Source organism: Meleagris gallopavo, chromosome 1, assembly GCF_000146605.3.
Source record: "Meleagris gallopavo isolate NT-WF06-2002-E0010 breed Aviagen turkey brand Nicholas breeding stock chromosome 1, Turkey_5.1, whole genome shotgun sequence".
In the NCBI taxonomy this organism is placed as follows: Eukaryota; Metazoa; Chordata; class Aves; order Galliformes; family Phasianidae; genus Meleagris; species Meleagris gallopavo.
Genome location: NC_015011.2, coordinates 102,089,026 through 102,109,102, shown reverse-complemented (window position 1 = coordinate 102,109,102; position 20,077 = coordinate 102,089,026). Strand labels below are relative to the sequence as shown.

Here is a 20,077-nt window from a genome sequence, read left to right as displayed (position 1 = left end):
GGAGGGGAAATGCTCGCAGATTTCTCCTTTGCTTTCAACCATGAGGAGTACATGTGTGTATGCATGCAGGAGGGGGAGAGGGGGCAGAGAGGGCAGAGAGGGGAGAAGCAACGTGTGTGAGCTCCCGGGCAGTGATCGGTTTTGGCAGCTACCCTGAAAGAAAAAGGCACCGTCAGCTCTGTAAAATACATAAGAAGATCTTCACTGGCAATCTTCTCCAGAGATTGCATGGAGTGGAAAAGGCCCAAATAGAGCTGCAGAGAAGGAACACTGCACTGATGTGTTGAAGCCACCTCCTGAAACTGTTTGGTTCAGCTCTCGCCTGGACACAGTCCCCTGTTGCTGCTTCCTGGAACAGAGGTGTTGAACAAAACAGAGCCTGGAGGAACCTGGAATACCTTTATCTACAGAAACAGTCTGGCAAATACCACATGCTTCCCCTTGTATAGAGAAAAAGATGGCCTTACCTGAGTAGTTTTCGCCCTCCTGCCCTGCATGCTGTTACTATGGCTCATCTGTGGGTTGGTGGCTCCTTCTGAAAGGCAATGGGACTTCCTGCAGGGCAGCGTGTTGTAGTTACTGTAGGAAGGCGCATCCTCGGCAGCACCAGATGCCATCTTATGGCTGCCAATGTCTGGGATGCCAGACACTAAATTCCGGCAGTACCCTCCGAAAGCGTTGCGTGGGCCCCCATTTATTGTAGCACTTGGGGCTTTGGGGGAGTACAAGTCACTCATGGAGTTAGCACGCTGGCAGCCAACCAACTGCTGGGGGCTGCACTCAGCCTCTGTTCCCCGGGCCGTCTCAACATCCTTCTCTTCGGCCAAGCCCAGGATTTCCTCATTGCTTGTCAAATGCTCCTGGCTGAGGTCTGAAAGCGAAAACTCCAGGCTGTCCTCCCTCCAGATATCGGCCGATTTGGAGCGCTTCTTCTTGAAGCTGGCTGTCTCCACGAACCTTGTCCCGTTTGGCGCGTACCGGCGCAGCCTCCCGTCGCCTTCAGCCAGGAATGGTGGTTCCTCTCCATAGAGCCGGCTCTCCTCAGAGTCGGGCATGCTCTGGACAGACGCTGCGGTGAGCACAGTACTGCTGTCCATGCTGGGCGTAACGGAGGAGTCGGTGTGGTAGGAGACGGGCCGCAAGCCCATGTCCACACGGTCCACCCAGATTGGGCTCCCAAAGTCCTCGAGGTTGGCCTCCTGGGTAAAGGGCTCCAGACCGTTCTCTGCCAGAGACTGGGGGATACTGGGGGTGCTGCTGGAGCGGGTGCTCACCTCTGAGTTCCTGTGGATAATTTTGCCAGAAGAAGCGTGTCGGGTCCGGCGAGAAGCTTTATTGGTGAGGCGAAGTGAACGTGATGTGTGCTTGCGGCCCAGGCTGGCGTGCTTGTCTCCATAGAAGGCATGCTCTACGTTTTGGCTTTCCGCGTTTCCCATGGCTTCACAGTCTGCAAGGGGAAAAATTAGGAACCATTAAAGTCAGCAAGGCTTGCTGTAGCAGCGGTTACAGTAATTCAGCAGTTCAACAATTAATTAAGGGAGCTGGCAATTGTACCAGCACTTTACAGTTACAAATCAGATAAATCAGTACAAAGAAAGAAGGCAAATCATTGCTACGCCAGGGTGAATGATGAGCGTAGAAGAGGGAAGGATTGAACCTTGAGTAGTGGTCTGGACTGGAGCCAGTTTATCAGAAAGTACGCTATTAATCTCAGCCACGCACATGCTTACTTGACTACTGATATTAACTAATCCTTCACAATTCTAGCCAACACTATAAACTCAAAAAATCAACAAGCAGATAGGCATGGTTGTTTATCTGCATGCAACGAGACACCAAAAAGTAGAAGGACAAACATCTTTATTTGAGATTTCACTTTTTTTTTGCTGGGAACCACAAGTTGAAGCACCAAATAGCAAAGTACAAATTCAACTATTTGTTAGCAAGCTAATGATAGGTTTGATTTCTGGAACAAAAAACAGAGCAACATTAATCAGGTACAAAGATCCCCACACAAGAAAGCTGTATTATGAAAAATACATTATCATGAGTGACTCAGACTATACAAAAATAACCTTTCCTTCCTACTCACTCTGAAGCTGATAGCTAGATCTAAGCACTTTGATCTAGCAAAGAGAAAATCGAGCTGAAAGATAGGGACTGGGTTTCTGTCCCCTTCTCCAGATCCAGCCTCCTGCATTATTAAGTTGTGGATGCCCCTCCCTGAAACGGGTTTCCCATCTAGCAGATGGGAGTCATGATCTGGATTCAGCCTTGGAATACACTTTGAGATCTGTGATCTCACTCAACAAATGTCAGAAATATTTTTTTAGTAGTATTGGCTCCTTCTGACCAAAGAGCAAGACGAAGAGCAAGAAAAGTAAATGCTAAAGTACATGGCCATTCAAAATTAAATAGGAGGGATCCTGAATTACACATAAGACAATTATATTTAGATAAATAGTCCATTAATCTTTAACAGAAATTCCAAGACAAAGCTTCCTCATTTTAAGGTTCCTCTATTAGTCTGAGTTGAAAAAAAGAACTCTGTCTTGACAGTAAAATATTCTGGAGGTTTTAATTTCTCCGGGCAATTTCTTCTCCTTTAACAGGACGTGCCAATGAGTATTGAGCCAAGTGTTCACAGGCTGAATGTGCCCATGCGTGTTCCCTCGCTATCTAAATACACAATATCACTATTGCATGAAACTGAATTAACCCTACATAAAATACACCAAAAGCAATGAATTGTCTGCGTTAAACGTGGGCACAGCAGTTCTGCTGTAGGCTGCTCTGGATATGTAGGGTGGAACTCAGCTTATATGGTAACATTTCTGAAAACAGAGGACAACGCTACTTAATATTTCTGCCCAGCTAGGAAAGTCGCATCTGAGGCTAAAAGTCTGCTCAGTGCTAGAGCAAAGGCGCCTCCAGAAATATCTGGACATTTCAGTATCTAAAGTAAATATACTCACGTGCCAAGGAAACCATACCAGGAAATACCCTGCGTCTACTGAATGTAATGGCTGAACTCCCATTGACTGTCATGAGACTCGGTTATCATGCGTCGTTTAGAAAAATAAATGTGCTGAACAGAGAGTAGGTTTTAATCTAAAAAAAAGTGACAGCATTATAAATCCCCGGGCAGGGTTTATTATTCCTTAGAAGCTACAGACCTTTGATACGGACTGGTCAGAAAAAAGAACATCAGCTGGTTACTTTTGAAGCACTTTAGAGCACAAAACCTGCATTTTGTTTTCCACACTGATGCCTAAAGCCAGACCTCAACACTCCCCCTCTTGCAAAAGAAACTCTCTTGGGGTAATACTTTTAGCTGCTTTGATTCCGAAATTCTTACTAAGCATACTTTCATTTGAAAGGATTTTACTGGCTGCAAAGCACATCAGAGCATGCAGTCATTTTTCCCCCATCTCCAGCAATGAAACCATCACTTCAGTATCTACTTAAGGAGAAAAAGCAGTTCTAAAAGTTCTCTTGAAACCATGAAAAATTAAACGAGAGGCTCTTTACCTTTCAATATGGAGCTGCAGAAGGGCAGGGGTGTCCTAGCGCACTGCACAGCCAAGCACACTTGCTGATGAAAACACTGTGCCACCACCTCGATATAGAATCCATGCACACCAGGCAGAATGACACCAAACCAAAAAGAAGCAGCAGCCCAGGCTGCATCTCCAGCCAGGAAAGGCTCCCCTGGAAGGAGGAAAATCTTTCCTCCACAGACGCAGACGGCTACAGGAATGTTTGCTGAGCAGTTTCACACAATGAGAAGTATCTGCTAGATACCTGCGAGAAGTGCCAGACTTCAAAGTAAATAGCTGTCCCTTTTTAATTCTAGGTATTGGTGCTTTAGGTGAGGATGCCTTTGCAAATCCTGAAGGCAGCTACTATCCAGGTGATTAGCCCAGAGCTTGCTCCTACACCCAGGGAGGACTTCTGAAGCCTTACACCAATCCCTCCATCTTCCCCAGCTATACGCTGCAAGTTGGCATGCATGCAAGTCCCATTTGCATTTCCGCTAGTTGCCCCCAAACCAGTTCAGGTGCTTACAGGATCTTGCAGTCAAGTTCACCAAAATGGGAAAAATTAAACTGAGAAGAAAAGCAAAAGACTATTTTTAAAGCTTAATTTTGCTGGGGTAATGAGCTGAACCCATGTGCCCCAGCACAAGGAAGCCCACCTGCAGACACAGTAAGGACAGGCAGCATGGCTGTAGAGCCATGGAGGAGCCAGAGGAGGGGGGAAAAGGTGGCAGGGGCAGCCGTGGTGCAGATGCAGTGTCCTCAGCTAGCAGGAGTGAGGCAGCAGACACCCTGGGGCAGAAACGCCTCCAACTGCTCCAGCCACAACTGCCAGATGCTGCCTGTCTACGGCTTAACTGAATTTAGCACACTCAATGAAAAAAATCTGTATCAAATTAAGAAAATGAGTCATATTAATGGGACTTGCACGTAAACGCTGATAGGACAAAGGCTCCCCTTGTTAGCTCGCCTGCCTGAATCCAAAGGTGACCATTAAAGACCTATTGAGGTACCCACAGGATACTACATAAATCAAGTGTGACACGTCTTGATGCTTTAAACAGGTTTGTCAAGCATGGCCAAGGATTGCGACGTGTCAAAAATCTGTTCTGAATTATTCTCCAAAGCCAGCAGAGATTAGTGCACACAGACCATTATCGCAAGCAGAACCAGTTGGAAATTTTTCAGCAGAAAATGTCGATTCATCAAAACCCACATTTTTTGTGGGAATAGACCGGTTTTGATGAAAGACTTTTCCATTCCAAGAGGAAGACATGTGAAAACCCAAGCAGGGAGACAGGCACGTCTCCTAGAGGAGATACCAGCTCAGTGACTCAGTCACTTGCCAAAGAAGCAGAAGATCAAGATCTGTATCTGCAACCCAAGTGAAGCAAACATTGGGCTGTGACTTTGTTACTCCACATCCCCGAGGGGCAGCCTGACCATCAAACTGTGGCTGCTCTGGGAAAGGGCTCCCTCTCCTATAAGATCTGTTCCGATCTGGTTCAGAATAGGGAAAACATCAATCATAGAAGTCCAGTAAGGATCAGGAAGGTCTGTCTATTGCACAACAATAGATAGTAAGGATTTTTTTTAATTATTTTTATCATGGAAAACAAAGACTCAGTATGTGACTGTGATATCAACATTAGGATATCACCAGGGAGAACAAAAATTCTGCAGCAAATCTTTGGAAAAAACAATGCTCCTTCTATCAACTACCCTAGACAGACTGGTTGAACTCTAGCTGACCTGCTGAGTCTTTGCTGGCTGAGTCATATAAAATGGTTACAGATAAAGAAGATCATATTCCAAATGACCACTGATGATGGTCCCATCTACGAACACCATTTCATTTGAAAACTGTAATTTTTGTTTCTCTTCCCTTCTCCCCAGTATTAAGTATTCCTTAAAAATATTATAAAGCCAAAACATTTGTTTAAAGTAAACCTATGTTACTAACTCTCCAAATTCCAAAAAGTTGGGCCTTTAGATTCCAGGAGAAGATCTGACATATTATTAACTTTCAACCAAATTTGAAGCACCTCGCAAGACAACAGATTGCCAATTTAAATTTAGATTTCTAGTAGGAGGCCCTGGTGACAAATCTGTATTTTTCTCCTGGAGCGAAGCTTGAAGGTTGTGAGAACCAGAACAATGATCAAATCCACAGTGAGCAATGATTCTACAGAAATAAACTTCTGCGCAAATCTTCCAGCCAACAACAAAGAATTTTACCGAACTCACAAGAACCACATAGAAAAATGTACAAGGCTAATAACCAAGTGCAAACATACATATTTTATTGTAATCAACGTGCGCTTTTTCAAAAGGGCAAGAAGGAGACTGAAATTCCACAGTATGCCTTTGAGTTTCCCAGAAACTCCAACAGTATATTTAATTGTTTTCAAATAAGAGCCTTTTAACGAGCCATTTCTTTTTTGTAAGCCGTTCTTGCTTATGCTAAAGCATGGGATGGACTCCAAAAAGGCCCTGCAGGCGATTCAAATCAGAGGAGGAGAGAGGAGAGAAGGAGGAAGGGATGTCATCAATAGCTGCTTGATAGCAATTCAAATGCCTTTGTATTGCTAAATGGGTGTAACCATAAACCGCATGCAGCTTATCCAATTTTTCCCCTCCCACGAACCATTATACAAACACAGCAAACTCCTGTAGAAAATGTATGGACACACATGTACCTTCCAAGGCAATACTGGTATCCAGCGCAACCTTCCCCAAGAGAACTGTGGCATTTAGAGGTATAGAATTGCAAATGATACCAAAATGAACAGTTACTGGGATTGCAGAAGCTGTCAGCACCTGCCACTCAGCGCCTCCATTACTCCCTCGTCAGAGTCTATGACTATATGCCAAAAACCTGGGGAGAAAGAGGGGAGAAAAAAAAAAATCAGACAAAGGGTTAGCAGGAACGGCCATACAGGAGGACATATTCTGCCAAGCCCTATTATTGTCACTTACCTAGGAAACATTGTTCAATACAGCATGCAAATGCCGTGTTTCAATTTGAATTATACAATCTGATGAGAGTAGAATAAACAAAAAGCCCAATCAGATCCTTGAGCCCAATATACAGAGCTCCCCATCCTGACACTTTTTGCAGTAGAATTCCCTGATGAAATGAAGGTGCCCTGCAAAGGAGCAGTGAGGGCAGAGAACACACCTGTGCCTGCTGCCTGGATAGGGCTCCAAACATGGCCTCTCACAAAGGCACCCTCTGAGGGACACAGGCTCAATCTCTGGAGGCAAACAACCCAAGAAGGGCCTGAAACCGAGAGACCACAGACAAAATGCCTCTGTGCCGACAGCCTGATTTATGAAAAGGGTAGTAATCCCAGCAGTGATTTCATTAACATTTTTCAAGGACAAATCAGAGGTGTACGGCAGAACGTTTACATGCGTTTTTGTGCACGGAGAAAAGTTCTTGGGGTTAATTGCACCCACAAAAGCGTGGATACAAGAGACAGCCTGTGCCTACCTAGGCCTCAAAACAGTCATTAGAACAGTCCTGAAGTCACACAGGTGCTCGTGCACAAGCCCAAGCAATTTCTTAGCCTGGTACCACTGGGAGACACGCAGGGCCTGGTCCTATGAGGCACCACAAGCCCACCAGAGGAGCCAGGGCTCTGCCCACACCAGCTCCAGTCACACAGCTGCTCCTCCATGGCCCTGCAACAGTGTCAACAAAATGCCGCAAGCCCAGCTGTACAAGTTACAAATACCTCCAAAAGACTCAAGAAAAACAAAACAAAAAGCTTTGGATGAGATTACCGATGCCTATCAGGTTCTTAGAGCTATCTGGTAGGGAAACTGTGATCCCCATTTGGCTGGGTTCTCAAAAGAAATGAGCGTCATCGGCTCCTTTCCAAATTAAAAACATTCGCGTTTTCTTTTTCCTCCTTCGTGTTCCCCTCTCTGTTCCTCACCTCCCCCTCTCCCCCCAAGCTATTGGTTGAGTTCTGTCTGAAAAGCGGTTCATGAATTGCTCAGGAGCTGACAGAAATTAATAAAATGAAGCTCATTTATATTGAAATGGACTCATTATCATGCCAGCTGCCAATAGTTTATAAGACAGGAATCTTGCTGACAAACAAGGTCCTGCAGGCAAGAGGCTTTCCACCTGCATCCACCGCATGACAGATAATCCTATGAAGTACATTCCTCACCTCCAAAGAAATAGGATTTGTGATAATCTTTTTTTCAGATCTGTCTGCTGTGGCCACAGAAAACGTGTCCAAAAGAGGAAAAATACAGATGTGGCTGAGCATTTATCAGGTTTTCCATCATGAAGTGGTTTTTGAGGAGTCTGTAATTCAGTCAGAAAGATCTGTTCCAGCCTGAAGCCAACTCCACTCACTTCTGCAAAAAACTAGTCACAATGTGCCCTGTTCCACACATCGCTTTGCTCCTCCAGTGTAAATTATCCTCTGCTTTTACTCACGCTCTGGATCAAAATTTAAATGAATTGACTCATTTGTTAAAAAGGTGAAAAGATCCAAAGTGGAGACCCACAACTGGTAGCTGAGTGATCCAAATTCTCACTAAGCTCTACTGCGTCTGAAGGGCTGGCAACATCCTTTGCAAGAACGATGATTGTTCATGCACACATGATTCCTTCAGAAGATAATGTTTCCTTTCTGAAAATTATTGTTCCTATTAACTTCTTCAACTTGGAGAGACTTTCTCAAATGAAAGCAAGCTGAATCTTTCAAGGAAAACATTGGGTTTTCATACTTCCCTTTGCCTGTCATTAACATGCACTGCAATGGTCTTCATCTCCACACTCTGTACTTCACCCCAACAGCCCCAGCTCTCCTGCTCAGTAGCTCTGTGGGTCCTGCGGTGTGAAAGCCTTCAATGAGGTCTCCTCTCACACAAGGCAACAGCCAAAGGGAAGTCCTTGAGGCAAAAAGGGATGTATGTGTTCCATCATCAGGAGAAAAGACAGAAGCAAAGAGAAGCAAAATGGTTTGTTACAGCTTGCTTCCCAAATCCCTTGCAGGATTTGCTTTAGGTGTTCCTGGACACTTGCTACGCGAGCAGAGCCTGATCAAGGGGCAGCTAACTGCACGCTCAGATCACCAGTATCTCACAGCAACCACTCTCATGGCTGACAGACAGCTGCAAGCATGCACGCTTGGAACAGCCCACCTCATTAAAAAAGAACCATCAAAGGAAGATTTTGATTCTATGCTCAAGACCAAATATTCAGTCTTAGAGCCGGCTCATGCAAACGTGCATGCACAAACAGATATATATATACATCTATGATGCATGTGTGCATGCATGTATGCTAATGCCTACATATATCAGTGCAACTCCTCTTGTTCTTTGGAGGCTTGGAAGTAGCACAGCTGTATTTATTTCATAGCCACAAAACAGTGCCTTGAAAAATCAGGCCAAGGAGTTCCCACAGGGCTCAGAACACAGCAGCTTAAGTCAGTTCAAACTGAGGGAGCTTGCAGCAAGCCATGATGAATGGATTAAATGAGAGCAGAGTAAGGAAGAAGAATATATTAAAGGAGCACCTAGTTATTCATCACATCTGCTACCTGTGATTCTACGTACAGCAAAGTGAGTTTCGACTTTCATATGATGAGTTTACAATGCCAGAAGACTAAGGAAAAAACATGAGCACACTTGCATTCTTTCTGTTTGCAGACACTCAACATGAGCTTTAATGAATGAAAAATATGAAAGCTACAGCTTTCTAAAAGCCTCCTTTTCAAAGCAGAACCTTTCCTGCAAGGAAAAATTAGCATACAAGTATATCTCCTTGTCCAGCAAACACGAAAAGCTGGCTAGAAGAACGATAGCTCTCCTTCAATTCTATTTTTACTTTTCTATTTTATGCTGGGTGGTTTTGTCAGATTCAAAATGCAACTGCATTTTGTGAGACCAGTTAGTCATTACACAAATCTTCATCCAGCTTTGTGAAGCCCTCACACATTCTACTGTAAAACACCAGGATGGATATACATCGACAGGAAACAGCAGTCATTTCATACAGAAAATTTTTAATGTTAATCAGTACCTTTGGGCTGTATTCTCCACCCACTGTCCTATCCTATTCCAAACCACTGTAGCTTCAGTGTTCGATCCTGCCTACTGAAACGGTGAATCACTTTACTTGTAACCGGAGGCCATATTTTGTTAGCCTTTATTACCACTTGTTAATATGAATTGCTGCCAAAATCAATGGTAGCATCTACCCTGAGAAGAAGGTAAACGCTCTAGTGTGCTCCAGGGTCCTGCTGCCCTGACAGTTCTCTCCTCATCCTGTATTTCTGAGCTGCCCTTGGCAAACAAAACACAGACCCACAGGAGATGGATGGACAGATAATGGATGGATGGATGGATGGATGGACGGACTGGATGACTGGTTGGACAGGTGGATGGAAAGGAGGGAGGCAGTAAGAAAGGTGGAAAGGAAGGCAGGAAGGCAGGAAGAGAGGGAGGGAGGGAGGGACAGAGGGACGGAGGAACGGAGGGAGAAAGGAAGGGATGAAGGAAGAGAGGCTTCTCTAACCCAGATCTTTGAGATGGCTTCCTGTGATGAGGGTACATACCTGAGATCAGAAATTCTCCAAGTTTCCCTGCTCTCAGCACAGTCTCTGAAACAAAGTATGATGTCACTGAGCTCAGAACCCAACTCTAGTGGATTGCAGAAGCTGGTTGACTTCTTTTAAAGTAGTTAAAAGTCAAATATACTCCTCTCCTGTGTTTTCTTTATATAAAATGACATATAAGCTTTTTGTTTGTGAGGAAAATGAATTTCAAACCAACTACTTCTTATGCTACGTGTCAAAAAGAACTCCTGAATCCGTAGTCAGATGATGATGACCATGCAGACGACGCTGGGAGGGATGTCCACACATCTGCTAGAACTGGCCAGCAGTGCTGGAATTGCACTTCATAACTCTTCATAACTGCCTCACTAACATGTACCCTTTGCATCTGTCTTAGTTAGGAGAACAATGCTGTGTGATTGCTCCAGATGAAGAGGAGGGGAAAGAAAAATAAACCCACATTCTCTTTGTACAGAGTTCATAATGAAAAGATGTGGGAAGCCTTGTTCCTCAAGCTATAGCACCACACACCTATGAGAATTTCTAAGGAAGGGATGAAAAAAGAGAGAGGAAGGTCTGTTAGGAGATGCACAATCTCTGTATAAGCGACAATCATCCCCAAATCACAGCTAAAGAAGACAAAATCAGAGGCATGGCACTAACAAAGTACCATGATAATGCACTAACAGAGCAGGCAGCCAGCCCAAGGGGAAGCTCCCTATTCAGGGTTTCTATATTTATACTAGGGGATGCAAATAACTGACCCAGTTGCAGGTTTGTTTGTTTTCTAATCACTTTTACAAGTATCTTATGTGTTTTCAGTCTTTCTCCTTCCCTTTTCTTTCATTTTTAATGGTGGGAAAATCCCTCTTTCTTCCTTATGGGAAATCTGCAAGGATTTACACGTTGAAAGAAAAAGGCAAAGCAGGGAAAAAGGATTCTAATTTCAGATCATCAGACATAAGCAAATCTATGGGAAGCCAACAGGGCAACTCCCTGGAGCCGTGGGGCAGGCTAACAGCAGCTTGCGTGCAGGGTGCTGGGGAGTGGGGGGGGTGGAGAGGGTTTACAGCCTGCCCTGGGGCAGTACGAGTGGCACAAAGCCACACAGTGCTGCAGGGCAAGCAGGAATCTGCCTAGCCTTCATGGATGGAGAGAATGAGAACAGGAGTTGGAGCTGGAACGACTGTGCATGCATTTATCCGCTACTTAAAAAAGGAAAAGAATGCCCAAAATGCAATTGAAATAAAAATAAAATGTGGCTTGTTTATTTACCTTAAGGTTATACATTACTGTTATTATACTTTGACTGAAATGCACTTTTTGTTCATGCCAATGGAACAGAGAACTGCTGATGCACAATGCGGACAGGGAGTGCCAAATTCATTTAAAAAAAAAACATATTTAGAAGCAACAAGACAATGTTCAGAGCAGGAGACAAGCCACCAAGTGAGTGTATCAGTGTACATATTCACATTGGACAGATACTGCAAAACCACCCAGAGTGACAATCTCAAGTAATAAGAATCAAAATCCTTGGCTTGAGTGAGTGGGGAGCCATAGCAGGCAGGATGTGAAGGATAAAAACATTGTGGAAAAAAAATTAAGGCCAATAATTGGAGGAGGGGTTGGAAATTGGAGAGGAAGCATTTAGCATATATCCTCATTTAAACACATAGGTAAGTAATCTGATTTTCAAGCAATGCCAAGGACCTCACACAGATCATTAAGATGGTGCCTGAGATACGAACACAAGTATCTAATTTTAGATACCCCAACTTAAGTACCAGGGAGGGATTCCAGAGGTCTAAGGAAAAACACACAGCAAATTAAACTCAGGCGAGTTCATGATGAGAACAGCTCTCACATTTTCGCCAGATTTGCGGACAATGAAGCACCTCACCAAAGTACAGCAGCATGGTAAGGTAAGCAGTAGAATTAGCAGAAAAGTAACAATAACTTCTGCAAAGGGGCCACTTGGAGTACAACAGGGAAAGGTATTAAAGAAGATGTCTTTTTAAGTTGTTGGAATCAAAGAATAGAATCACGGAATCATTAAGGCTGGAAAAGACCACTAAGATCATTCAGTCCAACCACCAGCCCACCCCCACCAGGCCCAATGCCTACGTCCCTCAGTGCCACATCCACACGGCTCTTGAACACCTCAGTGCCACATCCACGCGGCTCTTGAACACCTCCAAGGACGGTGACTGCACCACCTCCCCGGGCAGCCTGTGCCACTGCCTCATCACTGTTTCTGAGAAGAAATTATTCCTAATACCCAACCTGAACCTCCCTGGCACAATTTGAGGCCATTCCCTCTAGTCCTATCGCTGATACTTGGGAGAAGAGGCTGATTCCCACCTCATCACGATCTCCTTTCAGATGGTAATACAGAGCTATGAGGTCTCCCCTGAGTCTCTTCTTCTCTAGACTGAACAACCCCAGTTCCCTCAGCCACTCCCCATCAGACTTGTGCTTCAGATCCCTCACAGCTTTGTTGCCCTCCTCTAGACACGCTGTAGGGCCTCAATAACTTTCTTGTAGCAAGGGGCCCTAAACTGAACACACAGCAAGGCAGCGTGCCTTGTGGAAGTCCTGGTACTAGTGAGCTCCTACTTTTAGTTTGGTGTTTAGCAAGACTCAGCTGCCATTGAAAGTATTTGTTGTTGCCAGCACTCTTATGACTACACAGCTTCTGGTTTTGTCTAATGAGATGATATCAAGCACTCTAGAGCAGGTTTCACAGCCTGGCATTACCATAGGACAAACCCTCACCGTTTCACCAGCATGCATACAGAAACATTCATGCAAAACTCAGCTGGTCTGCACCAGCTTGCCGCTGTCAGAGTTAAATTAAGCATGCAGATTTTATCTGGTACATCCTGACAGAACCTGATCACTCAAACGCTGTCACTGAAATGCACTCGCACTGCAGTACGCTTATCTGGGCCTACCGGTTTTAGTTACAACTGGTATATCACACATCTCCTGACAGCCCAGCTCTACCCCACTGAAGGAACACCCAGCACTGAAGTCCTCACATTGGGAGCTACCTCCTCAGTTCAGAGGGGGCAAAACCTACAGGGAGCCATGACCTGTTGGGAGCCATCTCATATCTAAGAGCCCAACGGGTGTGGGGACAGGGCTGATGGTGAGAATTTCTGAGAAGGAAAGGCCGAACTATGAAGCAGGGTAAGGCAGCTTCATGATGGAAAGTGAAACCAGCCAGCTCTGAACCTGGCTTCAAAAGAAAGTGAACGCTCTGACTTAATTTTCACTAAGGGCATGGAGGAGTGAAATGTGTGAATACCACATCTGAGGTATCTGGGGAGCTAAATTCAAAGGGTTTAAAATGTGCCAGTCAGCAGGAGTTTTTAATCTGCATCCCAAAACTATGAGAGAAGTGGTACAAGAAACCACAGGTTTAAGTACAATAAATTTTATATTAAAACCTGCAGATCAGGATCCTGCCTGGGACTGGGGAACAAGTGATCCAAGAAATGATACAGCCATCTGCCAAGCCTCAACCGCGTGCGAGGCTGGGGAACACATCTGAGAGGAGGAGGAACAGCACAGCAAGAAGTGGGAAATGAGTAAAATGCCACATGGATTGTGGCGCACTCATTCGATCTCTTTCTCCAACAGGATGAGCCACTTTATAGTGGTGAAGTGAGAAGTAGATATCTTTCTGGGAAAGTACTAGCTAAGATGAAGGTGACAAAGACTAGCATAGGAATTATGATATGAGTAAGAAACTTAGAGTTGTTATACTGAAAGGAGAATTATCTGACTCAAGGGACAAGGTTTTTTAATGCTTTCAGTGATGACATTCAAAGAAAAGAACGCACTTCTGACTTGTGCTGCCGACACAGAGAAAGAAAGACACAATATAAAAGATATTGTCTCATATTGATCATAAGATCACATTACTGATGTGATATTATAGTGATAAAAAGCAAATGTAGTCAAAAGATGCCCATCCCAGGCTTTTCCAGTAGAAACAACAGTGAATGCTGCCATAGAAGCCATTCACCTCATCCAGAATAACACTTGCAGTCTTCATCATTCATGGCAAAGGTCAATAAACGGAAGAATACCTTCAACAAAAGCAAAGCAGATACAATGAAGCCCAGATCTCCTTTTTGAGGGTTAAAACAACAGGATTGTTTCATACAGCAAAACAAAAAAGCTGTGTAAGGACAGGATCTGTGTTCACAAGCAGAAAAGGGTAACTTGAACAGTCAATTCAAATAAATGTATTCATGACAGTTTTTCAAGTTCCCCTCTGGTTTTGCAAACTATGGCTCATGCAGGAACAATGTTGCAGCTGGTATGCATCAGCTACCTGCGACAAGTAGAAAGCCAGCAGTGAAGGATGGCCAAATACAGGTTTTGTACATTGAGCTCCTCTGAGAGCTTTTGTTTTCTTCTTCCTTTGAAAACAATTCAAAAAACATCACCAAAGAAAGAGCAAGAAAAGGTGTTCCAAATCCTGTGTGGGAATTTTCCAGCATCAGGCTCCCACTTTCTCTCAGTGCCTCACTAAATACCCTATGAAAAGCGTAAGCAACTGTTCACAAGACAAACAGATGACAACTGTCCCAGCAGTATTCTAAAATGTAATGCCCTAAGACAGCCTTGTATGAAGGTGCCTCCCATGGTAGAAAATCAAGATTTCAGGCTCCCCAAGCAGAGGACTCCCATCTGGATCTTCCCTGTCATGGAGGAGTGACATCCTCTTGGGTACAGGACAGAAAACTGCACATGAATGCGTACACACACGTGTGTTTGCAGGTGCAGGAGTGAAGGGGTAAGGGCAGGGATGTCACTCTTTCTCTATTTTAATGGTCTATTTAGAAAAGTAAGTTTTCAGTTGAAAAGACTTAGTGAGTTTTAGTGTTTGTAGAAATTGCTCAGCATCCCGGATGAGGCTTGACTCCATGTGTGTGACGCAACACTGTCTGAATGCAGCCCTCCGCAAGTTATAACTGCTTCCAGAGTTTCTCAGCTGTCCCAGATTCATAAACCGCATTTCAGTGAATAAACCTTTCAGCAAAAAAGAAAAATGGATCTCCTACCCCGAGGTGAAACATTACTGGAAAGTCACCAGGTGTTGCTATTAGAGAGAGTGCTACAGAGCTCACCTGACTGAAGCCCAACCAGAGCATTGGTGGAAAACTGCTTACTGTCAGCTCTGCTTCCGTGCGTTCTTTCAAGAGAAGGTCGCTAATACATTCTGCCTTAGTCCTTATTAGAAGAGTATTTTTCTTACTTGTAGATGTTACTACAGGGTATAGTCACATAAATGAAACACTATATGGTGCTAAAATACAAGGTACATAAGTGGGATTTACTTATTATTTTTAAGGAATTCTAAAGTACATATTAGAAATGCAAATGTTTAATGAAACAATAGCTGAGCCTCTTCAAAAATGCCAGCCTGGAGAAATATCAGCCACACCATCAAACGAAGACACCATAAATCTACACGACACCTTATAATTTCAGTAGCAGTAGGTGTCATTCCCTCATTTCAGTGCTTCATATTGGTATGAGGCCCAAAATAGCCCTAAAAGAAAACACCTAGCTTCCCCTTTAAATTTACAGAGTGGTAGATGATTTTAGTAGCTGAGAAAGCTACTGATATTTTCTGTGGCATCATTCCCAGCCCATATGAAAATAAAAGTTGTGGTAAAAATGCACACATCATGTATTTGTGAGCATACTGATCATATTCACCAACGTCCAAGCTAGAAGTGAATTATTCAGCCCACCTGAGCTCACAACTGCTCCTGAATTCCCATAAGTGGCACCTGCCCGATAAAGGAAGAGGTCTCCAAACTGCAGAAGTGACCACTCTTCTCCCCCACTTTCCCAGCACTGTTTTTGTGGGTATGCACACAGGACCCATAAGCATGCTGGAGCCTCTGTAATGCAAAAAGCAGCAGCACATAGAAAGATCCCACTGTGTTCCTGGACAAAGAGAGTTTTAGTGAGACAGGTGTTAAAAATAGTATCATGGAGCCCAAACATCAGGCCTCCTGTAAAGCCAAGTTTCCTCCCTCCAGTGCCAAAGCCGCCAGGGAAAGTGACTTCCATGCATTCTGCTCCTCAGCCAGTCACAGCCTCACCATATTGCCACGCTGATCCAACAGACCTATAGCAGGAGGATGAACTTATTTTAATAGCATATGGATATCCCTCAAAGACAAAGGCTATGGCCATTTTAGAGGGAATTTTTAAGGGAAGCCCCCTGTGTTATTTTTGACAGGCCAAAAGAAAGAAGCAAAGGACACCTTTATCATCGAGTTCAACAAAGACTCCTTCACGTTGCAGTGCTGCATCAGCCTTTGCCTCTCCTTTTGGAAAGCAGCACTCTCTGTACTAGTTAAGAGGTCTTTAGTGATGAAATTTCCACATCAAGAGTAGAAAGCCTGACCTGCAAATACTTTGGAGGCCTCTGAAGTTCTGCCACCAGGGACAGTCTTCCCATCTTTAATAATTAACTTGCCCACTGATGGGCTGCACATCCCTTACAGCAAACAACTGTGAAATCAAAATATTTCCAATGCAACTCCTTCCTCCACTTGCTTACTTGCCCTTTTCCACCACTTTCAGACCCAATGTATCTAAATGAAAAGAAGAAAATAAAAGCCAACGTTTTGCACTTCATCATTTCCAGTTTTCAACCATGGAGCCATGGAGCATCCCAAGCTGAAAGGGACCCACAAGGATGACCAAGTCCAACTCTGGGCTCCACACAGCACCTCCCGAAATCCAAACCCTACCTCTAAGAGCACTGTCCAAATGCTCCTTGAATTTTGGAACTCGGGGCTGTGCCCACAGCCCTGTGCAGCCCATTCCATGCCCACCTCCCTCTGGTGCAGGCCCTGTCCCTAACGCCCAGCTGCCCCTCTCCTGACGCAGCTCCATGCCGTTCCCTCGGGCCCTGTCGCTGTCACACAGAGCAGAGCTCAGTGCTGCCCCTCCGCTTCCTGTGAGGAGCTGCAGCCGCCATCAGGCCTCCCCTCAGCTCCTCCGCTCTGGGCTGGACACACTGAGGGGCCTCAGCCGTTCCTCATACAAAGCATATAAAATCTTCATCAAAAAGCTATCTTCTTTATATTAAAGGAGGAAAGACAGCTCTGTGCCGTGCAGGAATCCAAGCTACAAATCTATTTGCCAGCGCAGAAATGTCAGTCACAAATTCGCTAGAGCATGACCTCTGACTATGCCTGCAGAGGCCACTGCAATACAGTTATATGAGCAGCACTGTGACACAGCTTATAGTAACACTTTTTTCTCCCCAAAGAAAAACAAGCTTAGCATAAGCTATTCCAGCCAAGTGCAGTTTTGCTGCCGTAAGCGCCATCCGCATGATGAAGGCTCTGCGCTGCTGTAACAATGCCGCGCAGTGCACCACGGCAGCAATGTGCTGTTAACACCTCTCTGGCCTCGCTGCACCGTGCTCTCGCACCTGTACTTATCAATGTGATGGCTTTTTTCATTCCTAAATCAACCTGGATGCTTTCAGCTTTCTGAAGAGGAAAAGCAGCACTTAGATGTTGCAATGCTGAGCTCTCCTTCCCGAGATGCTACACGTGATTATTTCCAGCCTACAAAGGTGCCAGCTTCTGGCTGCGCCAAGGGTGGGCAGGAACCTCAGGTCTGTCAGGGGAAGAAGTGTCTCCCTCCACATTGCTGACACCAGCTTTTTTCTTCAAAAGGAAGCAGTTGAGCTCATGCATATCAGCCTCATGCGGAGCAAGTCACCACATGAGCAACCCGGTCCGTCTGCCTGCAGACATGAGCAGCTCTGCTGAGTACCTCTGCACCCAACAGCTCAGAGAAATCAGCGCTAAATAATTCAGCAGTCCTCCAAGGAAGCAGGGAGGCTTAAGGAGCCATGTGCCAAGATGTCAGCCCAGCCTCTTTGGTTTCTCAACTGCAGCTGTTAATTCTTCTCTGCCTCACACCAAAAAGGAAAGGTAAAAAGACCAAATATTCCCACAGTGGCTATGTTCAGGCAGGGTATCCAAAATGCAGTCAAGCTCACTTGTTCCTCGTCAAGAGGGGCCCTGGGCAACCCAATATAGTGCCTGATCTGAAAGGTAGCAACTCTGCCCATGGCAGGGGTTGGAACTGAATGCTCTTTGAAGTTCCCTGCAAACCAAGCCCTTCTGTGATTCTGTGAAGAAATGATCACTGCTTTAAACGTCCAAGAGCCAAAAGAGGACAGCACAGCGTGGAGGAAAAACACCTTTCCTCCAGCCTGTCTCATATGCCGTAGCAACCACCGTGCTGTCCTGCTGGTGACATCTGCAAGGCTGCAATTAACTACTAATATTTCTGTAATATTACATAGCATGGCAAACAGCAAACTCATTAACTGTGACATTTTTGTGAGATTTCTCTTGATTCATCTGTTCTTGTATTTATGAAAGATACAGAAAGCTGATGTGTTTCCTTTGTTTGTTCCAAACAGATCCACTATGTTTCAGGGCTCATTTCATGTTTAATTAGGAGATTAATAATTATGGACATACGCAGAGAATCCCTTTAAAAGATAATAATATTTGAGGAGCCTCCTCATGTTAAAAATAAGAGTCATACTACTCCAAGAACCATCCGAAATCCCACTGCATCAATTAATTTATGGGATATCATTTCCTCTGACCACTTATCAGCATAGCAGATCACAAGGGAGACCTAATTTAAACCAGCCCTGCTTGCAACGCTCTGGAAATGAAACAAATAAACTACGGCCGCGACAGATGCAACAGCACTTTGAGGCCAATTTCTACCATCACCACTCACACCGAACTCTGCACTATGCAGCAAAGCCCTATTGATTGTGCTAGGTAGAGGGAAAGAAGGAGGCAGGGGCTCTCAGTGCAGACCCATCCCATGGGATGGATGTGGTTGAGGGGAAAGCCCTCACGATCGCCAATTGGGACCCATGGCAGCCCAGTGGCACACTGCAGCCGCCAGGACAGTGACAAAGCCAGACATCCAGAACAAAGCCCCACAGACGTTCTGCAGTGCACCTTCATCAAACCTCCAACACTAGTATATGCAGCACCCTAGTGGGAAAGGGTTACGAACAAAAGAAACCAGGTATTAAGTTTGGTGTGTCTTATCTACACCCAGCTGTGGGAAAGGAGGAAGGCACTCGATTATCACTTTTCATACAGGTTTTAACACGCCTCAATGTATTCCCTGCCTCTTAAAAAAAAAAACATGAAAAAGAATGCATAATCACTTTTGCAGGGCACCTTTCCGCTCTGGCTTGTAGAGTCTGCCCTGCATGTACTTTTCCCATCGCGATGTAACTTGCAAAACATTTTACACAATGGCCACCGTGAACTTTTAAAGCCAAACAGCCTCCCGCAGCCCCACCAACAAACTAGAGAAGCTCCCATACTCACTAGGAAAAACGCCCTGGTGAAATTTGGATGTGTAACTGAATGAAAAAAAAGTATGCAATGTTTTTTTTACAGGGGGGGAAACAAGAAGCTCCAGACAGCAGTGGTCGTGGCTTCTCCACTGGAAGCAACACGTCCTGCTCAGGGCCTCTGTTCCTATGGTCTGGTGAGAGGGACAGGCTGCTTGCTTGGGGCTTTTCTCTCATCAGTGCCTGGGGAGCCTAAAGAATGCATGTGTGTGCACACAGCCTGGAAGGCTAACAGTGTTCTGGGCTGCACCAAAGAGGGGTGGACAGCAGGAAGAGAAAGGGAGGGGATTGTCCGCTTCTGCTCTGCTCTCGTGAGGCCCCATCTGGAGTACTGCATCCAGGCCTGGAGTCCCCAGCACTAGAAGGATGCTGAGCTGTTGAATTAAGTCCAAAGGGAGTTGGGCTTCTCTAGCTTGGAGAAGGGAAGGCTGAAGGGAGACTTCATTGCAGCTTTTCAGTACTTAAAGGGAGTTTACAAGCAGGAAAGGGACTGA

At 45.0% G+C, this 20,077-nt stretch overlaps 1 protein-coding gene across 4 annotated transcripts in view; it reads right to left on the bottom strand.

Moving 5' to 3' along the window:
• TIAM1 (TIAM Rac1 associated GEF 1) overlaps positions 1-20,077 on the bottom strand; it is a 114,143-nt gene that overhangs the window by 80,324 nt on the left and 13,742 nt on the right. For 2 of the 4 annotated variants that reach the window (XM_010722825.3, XM_003202907.4), the window contains exon 2: positions 468-1,447. In XM_010722825.3, coding sequence (XP_010721127.1) covers positions 468-1,447 — 980 coding nt within the window. Of the gene's footprint in view, positions 1-467; positions 1,448-6,238; positions 6,418-20,077 lie in introns of all 4 variants that reach the window. The other 2 variants (XM_010722814.3, XM_010722819.3) reach the window with 2 other exon arrangements.